Source organism: Excalfactoria chinensis, chromosome 11 (genome assembly GCF_039878825.1).
Source record: "Excalfactoria chinensis isolate bCotChi1 chromosome 11, bCotChi1.hap2, whole genome shotgun sequence".
In the NCBI taxonomy this organism is placed as follows: Eukaryota; Metazoa; Chordata; class Aves; order Galliformes; family Phasianidae; genus Excalfactoria; species Excalfactoria chinensis.
The window spans coordinates 15,491,032-15,503,597 of NC_092835.1; the positions used below are offsets into that span (position 1 = coordinate 15,491,032).

Genomic DNA, 12,566 nt, shown 5'->3' on the forward strand with positions numbered 1-12,566 from the left:
GAAGGGAAAGGAAGATAGAAGTTATTTCATGCACAGGCTTGTTGAAATTCCAGCTGCCTTTTTTTTTCTGCTGACATATTGTTATGGTGACACGTATTCAAGGTGGGCTAAAGATACACTAATGTGGTTTTTGAATGTTCTTATTTCTAGGATGTAGATGAGTGTGAGTTATGTGATTCTCGTAATAAATGCTTGATTTTATTTGCATCTCAGCACTAATGTAAACTCAATACTGTTAAAGTTTTGATCAATCTGAATAAAGCAAGCCTACAATTTACTGCTAAATTCATAATGCTTCAGGGTTTTTTTAATGGTTTAACTCAAAAGTACATAGTCAACCCAAATTTATAATGGCTTTCCTAAAATAAAAGCATTATAGTACTAATTTTAGCTGTGAATATTATTGCTATGATCTCTAAGGGCTCTCCTTCTTGTGTGATGCTCCCATAGTGCATGTGATTAAAAATATACCCTGTAGCCTTTGCAGCACAGCATTTTCATCTCTGCATTTTCCAGCAGAGTGTGGGTGTTGCAGCGTTGCATTTAAAAAGTTAGACCTAGAAACAGGAGAGCACATTCATTCCTGAACATCCTCATAATTTCAAAGAAGTGGCATTGAAGATACATTTGATAGAGTATTTTTGAATCTTGATATGAAATGTCTGTAATTGACCCCCTGAACAGAGATCATCCAGTTTCAGTGCAACTTCGTATTCATGTTTAGTATTTTACCATTTATATTAACAATTAAGAGTTATCCTCTTAGGTGATTATATTTTTTTCCCTATTGTGTTTATTGTAATACATCACTGGAATTGAGTGTTCATTTAAGCACTAAGGATTGCAGGATACTGTTTCATCTTTCTTTTCACTATCTGTCCCCAGTGTTAGGGATGAACAAACTGGCCTATATACTAAAAACCTCCCAAGGAAGAGAAGCTTTGTTATGCGGCAGTCTTTGAGCTGCCAGCTTCTTCAGAGTCTGCATCTGTTTCTTATGCAAATTTAAAACCAAGGAAACTTGTGTTCTAATTCACTGCTTTATCAGGGAATACAATAGTTCAGAAATATCCAACTGCTGGGCCTCCAGTGCAGTATTTTACTGGAGGAAATCAGAAATGAAAGTTTACGTTTACGTGCTTGTGACACTGCTGTGATGGTAGTAATAAAGCAGATGAAGTTTCTACCCATAACACAAAATACAGAGAACCCTAGGATAGGATTCAGCCCTGCTCATAGATTAATGGAAGTAGAATATTAGCCAAGATAAAACAAACTTCCTGAATAAATGTTACACTAAGCTTTTATTCTACTCTGCCATTAGGTAACAAAGCTTCCACCTGAACTATTACAAACCATATATTCTTTTAAGGAGAAAGCTCTCCCTCTTACACCAAGCACACCTCAATGTTATGCAGAAATACAGAAGAAATGTTTGAAGCATCAGAGGATGCTTAACACTGGGATTCACCAAATGCTCTACACAGACTTAGGTTTACATTTTCTGTGACTTCCAGACTTCCTTTCTGTAATCCCAGGGACATAACGATATAATTTGAAGGTCCCTGCACAGTTTAGCCCCAAGCTTGATATTCATAGAGACTTACTCATACGCTCCAGAACCACTTGCACCACTCAGTGGAATGGCATAGGCTGTCATGTGCATGTTTTGGACATAATCTGGAGAGGAACAACAGTAACAAGACAGGAGGGGAATGCTGTCTGATCCAAACAAGCTCAGCATGAGGCACAGGGAAATTTCAGCTTTACTTTTCCAAGAAAAGTTGCCAAGGATTCTGACATGAAGATGAAATGAATTTCACTCCTAACATGGGCTTGCAGTCCTTTGTATTGGAAGAAAAACCTGTGGAGTTCCACAAGAGCAAATTTTGACACTGAGATGCTTGATTTCTTTCTCTGGCAAAGACAACTGGGTTTCCTAAAGGCCAATTACTTTGCAACTTCATTAATGTCATTACTTGTTTTAAGGTCAATGGACTGCATGTAAACATGAAAAAAATATATTATCTGAGGATCTAAAAAAAATGTGCAATTATTTATGGCTGAGTACTAAGCTACAGTGTTTGCATATACTGTTGCATATAAAATGCAATGTATAATCTCATTTTCCTTTGTCTTTAGGTGTAGGCTATGCAGTGATACTCATAGCTCTTTACGTGGGTTTCTACTACAACGTTATCATAGCTTGGTCTCTATATTATCTATTTTCATCATTCACATTTGAGCTCCCTTGGACGAACTGCGACAACAGTTGGAATAGCCCAAACTGTACAGATCCCAAACTCTTCAACGCGTCAGTGCTTGGCAATGGCACCAAATACTCCAAGTACAAGCTCACTCCTGCTGCTGAATTTTATGAGTAAGTGTTGACTTAACTTTACTATTTATTCAAAATTGTATGTCTAAGAGTGTTTGCACTGGAAGATAAAATAGGTTAGCATCCAGCCTCTAAAATAAGCATCAGAAGACTAAGGTTAAAATGCGATGGTAAAGTGTGATTTATATCCCTGTATGATTAACACCCTTGCCTCTGCAAGCTTCAGTTTCTCCAGTACAAGTGCAGTGTTTGCCACAGAGCAACATGGAATTCAACAAAAGATACAAATCTGTCACACCATTCCATTTCTGCTCACACCAGCTTTGCCAGAGTGAGGAGTCAGAGCAGTGTTATGAAAAAGACTACAGCAAGGCAAACCAAGCCAACTCTAAGGCTGCAAAGTAATCACTGGTCCTCCACTTGCAAAATGTCTCAGAGCAGAGCTCAGCAGTACAATGAAGTGAGACGAAGCACCGAACAAGGAGGGGAGCACCACAGTTGTAAAAAGATGGACCTTTTCTAGTAGCTGAGTGAAAGGGCATTCTGCAATATGGGCCAAGACAGGCAAAGACACACTCAAATCAAACACTTGATATGAAAAAGGTATACGGATAAGTATAAGAAAAATGATACAAATCTGTGTATAAATAATTACATTGTGGATCCCCAGAAGAAAATATTATTTGACTGGGAGAAAGAAAAGAGGGTGAGCATCACACTAACTGTTGAATCAATCCCAATAATCAATTAATATTTCTGTGTTGGAAATGGATGAATCTCAGGGCACACAACTGCTGAGCTGTTGAAACAGGGGGACACCACTGTTAGCAAAAATAACCTGGTGTGTGTTACAGCTCTTGGCTAACCATAGGGATCTTGAGGTCTGTAAGTCTGAAACATTTGTGGCTGCTTGTTCTTTATTGAAGACAGAGAAATAATCAGTAGAGAAACACTGCGGGCAGGGGTATCTATGCTTTGAAAACAGTAAGGGGATTTGACTTTAAAGGAACTCACTACAGTGACAAATAATGACAGCCAAGAAATCTACTGCTCTTACAAAGACAGCATGCATTGTGTTCAGAACTTTGTTATAAACTGCTCATCTTTAGCAAAAGGCTACATGAATGCCAAGAACGTGACTTTAAAGTGAAGTGTAAGAAATGATATCAGCATCTTCAAATAAGGAACTGTTTTATTACAGAACTTCATGTGACCAGAATTTAAAGAAAGGTTTTCTTTATAGTTGTCTTGGGCTTAAGCTTTTTGAAAGCAAAATGCAATCCTCACATTCTTTCTTTGCTCATTTATGATTTAAAGTGCATTTCTGCATTTTCAGTTATCACACTGTGCTTGGGGTTGATTTTGTCTTTATACTGGGTGGTGCTGGAATCTGTACACCATGCTTTAAGTTCTGCCAGTCCAGGAAACAGCTGATAGCAGTTCTCTGTGCATACTGAAACTTGACATATTAGGGTTCTTTTCTTGCCATGAAATAGACTTGAGCTACAGGGTTGTTTTTTTAAAATGTAAGAATAAAAAGCAAATCTGACATTTGATTGCGATTTGGCTCCTGAATTTTGGGACAGTTCTTAATTCCTTAGGCCCTGTATTCTTTTGTAACTAGATTATATTGCAAAAATGAAAAACTCATGTAATGCAATCTGTGACAGCTGCTTTCCCATCTGTAAGAACAGGGAATCACAAGGGGCATTAGTTAATTATCCAGTATTTGGATTAGCTCATCAAGTCCAGCTGTAAAGCTCAGGTGTGGACCCATGCTTGTGCAGCTTCAGTGTGTTCAGATCCAACCTAGCAAAGACAGCCTAATTCAGAAAACAGTGTTTCATCATATATCCAGTAACTGCCCTTGCTCCCATGGTCGTTTTGCTGCAGCCAGAGCTAGATCTTCTGACTGCAAAGTTTTATGTTAAATGCAACGGAGTTAGAGAATAGGAAAAATGTTAGATTCACTTCAATATAGCACATTTCAAAAGCAGCGTACTGTTGTTGGAAGTAGTATACTATGAACTAAGAGTGCAAGTAAAGTTCTGATTAGTTACATTCCCTCTGAAAACCCCTTTAAGTAAAGTCCAAATACTCCCTTAAAATTATGATGTGCCCTTACACCATCCTGCAGTACTGCTTGAACTGCTTCTGAACTTACTCAAGTGTTTGCATAGTAATTACAGCTGATTTTCCTTGCTAATTGCCATTAGACACTTCTTAATTCTCATTCTAGGTTTAGGTTACATGAGGAATGTATGCAAACAGGGAGACCTAAAACACCAAACATCTCTTTTATGGTGGGAGAATGACTGAAAAGAGGTATTTCCAAAACAAGCTACAAGCATCCGGCTGATGTGGTCTCATTCAGAGAGAAGCAGACGCTTTCTCTCTTTGGGACATGAGTCCTTCACAGCACAAAGCTGGCAGAAACTTTCTAAAACCGCCCAGCTGCCAGAGCTGACTCTCCCATCACTACCTCTGTTACACAGAAAAAAACTGTAGGAAGAGTTGGGAGTGCAGAGATGTGTCATTACTGTGGTACTTCCAGAAAGGCACCACTAAGTTCCACAGAAATATGCTAATTCTCACTGCTTGTACTGAGACAGAGAAAGGAAAACTTGCTAAGGATCTAGGCCAAGTCTTTCAGCTGTCCAGTGCTTGGCAGGGAGGGAGAGCAGGAAGAAATCACTAAGCCACAGACTTGGAAGAAATCACTTCAAATTGTAATTCCCATGTCAAGGCATGACGGAGGCACTCTGGCAAACTTAGCTAGATTTTGTTTTCAAGCCTCAGGAGTTGGGCAATCATTTGGGCTGAAGTGGTCCTACCCTTATGCTTTCTAGAGAGTATTTCATTTTGCTATCTGGTTTCAGTTATTCAGGCTCAATTCAGGCCAAGTTGTCATTGACGTCAATGGGTGGCTTGCTTAAACCAGGAACACAGGAGGGAACGGGACCTCTACAATACCTCATTAGAGATGGTTAAAATGAATTATAAGGCAACTTGCACACTGCAAAATTAACTAAGCATGCACTCCGAAAGTCTGATTAAAAAAAACAGCGCACTTCTGTTCATATTTAGTCATAAGGAAAGTCCAGGAATTAAAAGTCAGTTCCACATTTCTTTGGAGGTATACTGATTATTTCCCTCTTTAGTGGCTTAGAATTAAACACACAATGCAGAGGACATCCTATCCATTCAACATATGTTAACACGACTCATTAAAAACACTTATTTGGAAGAACAACAGTCGATCTCTCAAAAAAATAAAAAGCTCCTCTATCTGTCCCATAGCATTCCTATTTAAATAGTTAATCTGAATTTGGGCATACTTCATTTTTTGTTCTCTCCATCCTTGTGCCTGGAAAGAGTTGCCTTCTGTCTTGCTTTCATTTAGGCTAACAATCAAAAAGTACCAGTTTGGAGGTCACAAGCATAAGTCCTTATGCCTGTAAGAAAAAGAATTTGTTCCTCCAGGAACAAATCTTGACAGTTTCTTAAACAAAGTAGTAAAATTATCAACAAATCCTTTGAGCTACAGCTATTTCCTTCTGACACTGCTTTTCCCAGAGCTGTAACCCATTCTTTCTGTATTAGAAATAAAACACCTTTTAATAGGGAAAATTTCCCACCAGATTCAAGAAAGGAAATCAACAGACCTCACGAGCATGCCCAGGAAAGATTAATTGCAAAAAGGCATTGGGTTGCAACAGTCCATGTCTATCACATTTATACACATTAATTTAGGAGGAGGATGTGAACAAACAATAACCTGCAAAAACCCACACTGTATAAAGTAAAGGCCAATTTTATCTAAGAGATTTGTGCTGTGGGTACAAGCCTTCATATGAAATACTACCACAGACTGATCAAAGGTCCACATAGTTCTGTGACATAGCAAATGGAGTGACCGGTGCTATGGGCACCAGCCTTCCCCACGTAAACATCTGTGAATCAACCTGCCTCAAAAGAGAGAAAACACCAGCTCAGCTGTAAGCATCAGGAATTGTGTTTGCAAATAAAAACTGAATCAGACAAGATGACATAACGAGAGGGGATAGTTACAAAGTGTTTGAATGTCTTGTTTGCAAGTTCATAGTTTGAGATTTACATATGCGCATCCCTGCTCATATATTATTGACTTTTTGACTGCAGAATGTTTTTGAACTCAACTATGTAAATTGATCATCTTTCTCTTTTTGGCTCAGTGTGCAGAAATTTTTGGTTGAAAGTATTTATGCACAGGAAGAACAGCTATTACAAAAACATTTACAAGCACAGCTTTGAAATTTGCTTTTCATCTGTGCTCACACCTCCACATTTGTTGGCTGTTCCTTTACACAAAGAGAAAAGAAATGAAATGTGAGTACAGTGAAAATCAATCCACATGTGTACACATGTTCTTGGGTTTTGGACAGCTTTATGGAAATGATTCCTAACCCACAACAAGCCTTTTTATAACAAGTTCAGAAGGCTGGAGAAATAACAACTTTGCCAAGCTAACTTTTCCAGAGGGTTTTCATGAGCACACGTCAGGAGCAGCACGTTACGCTACAGGCATAACAACCTGCTTTGTGCTAACTTGCAGGAAGAATTCAACTGCTTATCTTTACACAGAATTCTTTGTAGTTTGGTAGCAGTACCAGGCTGTGAGCAATCATTACAGTGGCCAGGGGCATTGCTACAGCATCTCTCCTGGGCTACCTCGAATTTGAAATCCTGGCAAGACAAGGCAGAGGCTCTCCGCAGCACGTCCTTCCTCTTGCATGTGTTGCTCAAGGCAAAGCCAGCAGGTGTGCCACGCAGGCATCACCTTTTTGGACTCACCTTGTTCTCATCAGGTGCTCTCTATAAGGTAGCAATGATGTAGTGTATCTACTTGTGTTTGACATTTTGCTTTCTGTAGAGGAATGGGAATGCTGAATTTGATTAAGGGCTGTGGTAATTGGGGGAGCTCACATGCTGTAACTGCTTTGCCATACAAGCTCCAACAACAAACATTGTTTCAGTAGTTTGGTATTCATTAGAACTATCAAAGGGTCAAATTCAAGCTTTCTATCTCCAAGTCTCAGTATAATGGGTTTAAAAGCAGGTTTTTAAACCCTCTTCTTCAGAGCGCTATGCAGGCTTGAATGTGCTGACATGGCACAAACGGCAGGGGAGATCAGCATTATGGAGTGAATGGGAGAATTAAACAGGGTAAGGACTTCAGTGAGTTGAGGTAAACATTCTTGGTGAAAGAAGACCTTAGTCCTGGTAGCAATTTACTATTTCATGATCATGATTCAAGAAGAAACACTATTTCATTCAGCTCAAATATCAATTTACTATTGGCCAACCAGGATGCCGCTGGTAAATTGTATTTCTGAAAGCAATTCCCAACGTATAGCTTGAAACCCATCATACTATATAGCTCCATTCTCCAACACAAGAGGGAGCTGAAATAACTTGAGAAATGGAAAGACCCAGACAAGGAAGACAAGGCTGTTGGAGAGCACTCTCCTAGAGCCAGGATGCTGTCCTGCTCTGCAGTGATGCTACTTATACCCACGATATCAGACTTGTCCCAAGCTCTTTAGCAAGCACCACAGAGGCACCCAAAAGTTCACACAGCAACTGCACGTATAGCAAGAGCTGAGATTCCACACAGTCTCTCAGCTCCCTGCACATCTCACCCAGCCCCACAAGTACAGCACAGGGATCTGTGCCCAACCCACATGGAACCAGCTCTGGCCCCCCACCCCACACAGCTGTGCATATACAGCTTGTGTGCAACTGCTGTGGAAAGAGCATGGCAGTAAAAGCAGTGCTGCATCTGTACCAGGAGCATGGCAAACTGCACAGAATAGCCCCCACCCAATGCTACTTAATCCAGGGAGCCTTCCAAAGGGAAAAGAAACAACTGTATTTTTACCTCAGAGGAAACTAGCAGCAAGGACAACTTTGGTTGCACGAATATATTAATGCAGGAGATGCTTCTAGGAGAGCCTTCTAAATGAGTACAATTATCATGCCTATAATTGCTTCCTAAATTGAGTATGTAATTTAATTTCTATAGATTGCTCACTGTATACACTGTCAGCGCTTTTAGCATCTTCAGTCTACAATTTACATTAAATTTTAAATCATAAAAGCTGGTCTAACTGCCAGGATAGGGAACAGAGCTCAGAAGATCAGTTCTAAATCTATTTATATCTTTATCAATTTCCTCAATACTCACTCTAAGAGAACCTGTTGGGCCTGATCCCCTAAAAGTGAATACTAACTTGAAAGAATACTTGTCCAACTCCCTACATTTTATCTTTGAAAGCCACAGCACATTTGTTTTGCATTCATTTGCCATCTCCCCCAGATTTAGCAGTCATTTCTCAGAAACAACTCCGCACTCAGAAGTAATGTTTACAAACACTAAAATCAAACAGTTTTGTTTCTAATAAAAGCTTTCTGTTGGAAGAATTTCAATTTTTTCAGACTGTAAATCTGTTAGTCAACTTGCTGATAAATTAATTGATCCCATTTTTCCATCTCAAATCTGCTACAAACCATCTTGAAATTGTTTGGATGAAAGACACCTTTCTGAATATCACATTGAATTTAGGTAAATTTAGGAAAGGGATATAGTAATCTTTATTGCATGGATGAGAACACTAAGATACAGTTTTGTGTCACAAGCTGTTACTAGAGTTGTGACTCCTCAAGTTACCGAGTCCCTCTGTGCAGCAACCCCCTGTCTCCCCAGTAACCTATCTTGTAGGTTTTATATGTGAGCACCCAACAGATGGGCTCTCTGACACCACATGAAGGAGGAACCAAGTGCTACACAAAGTCAAAACAAAACACAGTGATCCAGTGGACAACTTGCCACTGGCTGATTTCACTAGAGGTGAACTTCTTGCCTTTGGCTGATTGTGGTGAGGAAGGAGGGGGAGAACTGGTGCCAGAGTTACCAACTGACTAGTGGAATCTTCCCAGCAGGGAGCACTGGGAAAGGAAGGACCAGCATAAATCTCCTGGAAATCGGAATCTCTGAATGCAACTTCAAGCTGAAATGACTTTATATTCCTGCTCCTCTTGTAATTAGGCAGACAGACTCTTGGGACCTGTATTTACAGTCTCAAAGTCATTGCAAATGTAATTTACAGTCCCTTACATGGAAAGCAGTCTTGGCATAAATCAAGCTCCTTTGCACAAACGGCTGATAAAGTTAATTTCTTATTAGCTCCTCTTTTATTTAGCTCAACACAGTATGTCTGCATTCAACTTTCAATCAGCTCATCTGTTAGTGTCTATTCTCCATCCCTCCTCATAATATTTTCTCATTCTTTTTGCATATATTTCTCATCTATTTTCAATTTTTTTTCCCCAATAATGAGGATCTCCAGGCAAAATATTAATTCTTTATGTCTTATTGTCTCTAATTGTTGCTGTGGCTTTGGAGTTTATTTTATTAGATGTGGACAAAATCTCTATACTTAGGAAACAAGAATCATCCTCAGTAGTTCTGAGCACCATTTAAAGCAAATGACAGAACTGATACCAAGTGCTGCACCTGGCTCCCCGATGTGGGGATTTAAGAGATCACTTTATGCTATTTTGCCTATGACATGTACAGATCTTCCCAGCGCTGGGAAATGGGATGATCGTTCAGTAAGACAATTTCAGTATAGGAATGGATGTGGCATCTTGCATTATTCTGCTGTAACATCAACAGGTTGAACTCGAATGTTTCAAGCTCAAAGCTTTATGAATGGAGAATCTTGCAGTACCACTTATTTCCCATTTTCTTCTCTGTGGCCATTGCAAGGGAAGCAACTGTGTATAATCTAAAGTAGCCAGGCAGGGATCTTTCACTCCACTGGCTTTAGGAGAAACAGAGGGAAAGCAGCCTCAGCTGCTCCTGAAATAAAGTACTATTTGATGGGAAACATGAATAATCATGGCATAACTGAGCTGCTAATTGGATTTTCTATAGCATTGCTGTTGTATGGTAACTTTGATGAACATGATAAATGCTAAACTCTTTTCAGATTTGCCCCTTGTTAAAAAAATGAGTGTTTTACAAAGTACATTCTGAAGCTATCCTTCAAGCCAAGAAAGTCTAGTCTAATAGTTTGCTGCTTCTCCTCTCCACCTATTCAGATGTCAGCACATCTGAATCCAAATCACAATCTAGCTACTACATCTCTTGCTTTTTGCTGAGGCTGGAACCCAAACGTAGCCTCTGATTGGTAAACACTCATGACTTGCTTCCCAGCCACCTTCATAAAGGGCTTTTTTTCAGAAAGCTTTTAGGACTTAAGAGGTCAGAAAAGAAATAAATAAAATAAAGGAAGAGGAAGCAAAATCCACCAGGATTCAATCTCAGAAACAGCAGTGGTCTATGAAGATGTCCTTGCCTAGCTGCTCAGTTACACAGCTGTTTTAACTGGCTACAGGATATTTTTTCTCTTCCTATTTTACGATCACTTATCCTAATTAAGGGAGCAGAGCTCCTGGTGTGAAGATGCTCCTGAAAATCATGGGGATGCCACACTTGAAGCAGCAGTTCTGTCAAGTGTTCCTTAACATCAATACATTGCTAGCTGCTCCTTGGAAAGCAAACAGAAGGAAGCAGTTTTCTTTTAAATTCCAGAAAAAATGTTTAGGCAGGAAGAATAAAAGGTTAAAAGGACACAAAGAGTGCAAGTTCAGGTTCTGTATTTCTAAAGGTTCATCTACATATTGTAATCCAAAGGACTTCACCATTATTGTAGTTGGATGCTATAATAGTATAACTGCGACAGCACAGACTGCAAAATTTCTTCCAGTCTCTGGACACATTTTCATACCTGAATCTGTGATGCTTTTCCCAACTATATTTAACACTGCTCGAACTGGTAAGTTTAGAACAGAATCAAGCATCTGTGCCCAGAATCCATTCACACCTCTGGATCCCCATGAAAACACTCTACCAGCAGAACTGTGAATAGCTTCCACTCACTCTCTAGGGAAAAGCTGAATTAGATCCACCTACCAGTTTACATTTAATGATTTTTTAAAATGAGATATCAAAAAGTCTGCCTCTCACCATTTTTCTGTTTAGCCAGATAACAGCTGAGGACTTAGCTATACAGGTTGTATAATAACAGTTAAACTCATACATTCTGAACAGAAAGGTTCTTTGAATATATGCTACAGACACACTGTCAATGCCCTTTTAATGCCTCATATGTAATTACCCTTATAGTGCCACAGGAATCGAGCAGCTGCTTATTTTAGGAGGATGCTTTCTAAAAGAATCTTTTATTCAACTGAGGATATACAATAGCAGCAGTCCAAGAATACAATATTTCCTACTGAACATGAACATGAGAAGCTACAGAACTGTTAAGTCCTTGGCTGATCAGATCTATATATCTTTGGTATGAAAATGGAATTATACACTACACTTGTAGATTACTAAATGCGTTGTATCAGCGGGCCTTTATCTTCCCAGCATGCTTCTACAGTTAAATCTGTATAGACACACATTCAGTTTTCCCCATTTAAGTTTGCACTGATTTGCTCTGTCTCAGAGTTCTGAGTCATATCTGGCCTGCTAAGACAGGTGCTGAAGATAACTATGAAGTACCATCTATCTAGTAAGAGAACATATGCACAGTTAGTGGGGCAGGAATGGAATCCTCAGGCTTTACCGTCCACATGTTTGCAGTCACAGAGGGCAAATCACTCTGTACTTCAGTTGCTCCAAAATGTAGTTATCTTGTATATATCAAGGTCCTCCACTGATAGAGGATTCATCAGTTTCACTTCTTTGTGTTATCAGTGCTAAGGCTGTTATCACCGTGTCAATTGAGATCAACTATCTATTTTACTTAAGTGGTGCATAGCAAATAAAGGCAGTAGAGAAAGAAAGATTACAATTATTTGTTCTGAATGGACAACAAAACACAAAGAAATTGCATCCCTAAGCCAACATCCCATAGAGCTGATCCAGAACCAGGAGTCAGCTTTGCAGTTGCCCCCTCCAAACACAATGGCATTCCTCTTTGCAAGCATAGCTGTAAGTGAAATATTTCTATGTAGATCTGAACAAGCAACACAACCCCTCAGCAGCACAGAACAGATGGAAGGAAGGGAGATCCATGGCATTATTCGCCCACATCCCTTTATCTTGTGCACACAATGTGTTTTGACAGTTCTAATGGTGGACATCACCAGTCCTTGGGAGAAATATTCTTTT

General features: G+C 39.5%; 1 protein-coding gene across 1 annotated transcript in view; it reads left to right on the forward strand.

The window, feature by feature from the left end:
* SLC6A2 (solute carrier family 6 member 2) overlaps positions 1–12,566 on the forward strand; it is a 66,735-nt gene that overhangs the window by 22,905 nt on the left and 31,264 nt on the right. Inside the window, exon 4 of the mRNA XM_072346697.1 lies at positions 2,143–2,380. Coding sequence (XP_072202798.1) covers positions 2,143–2,380 — 238 coding nt within the window. The remainder of the gene's footprint in view (positions 1–2,142; positions 2,381–12,566) is intronic.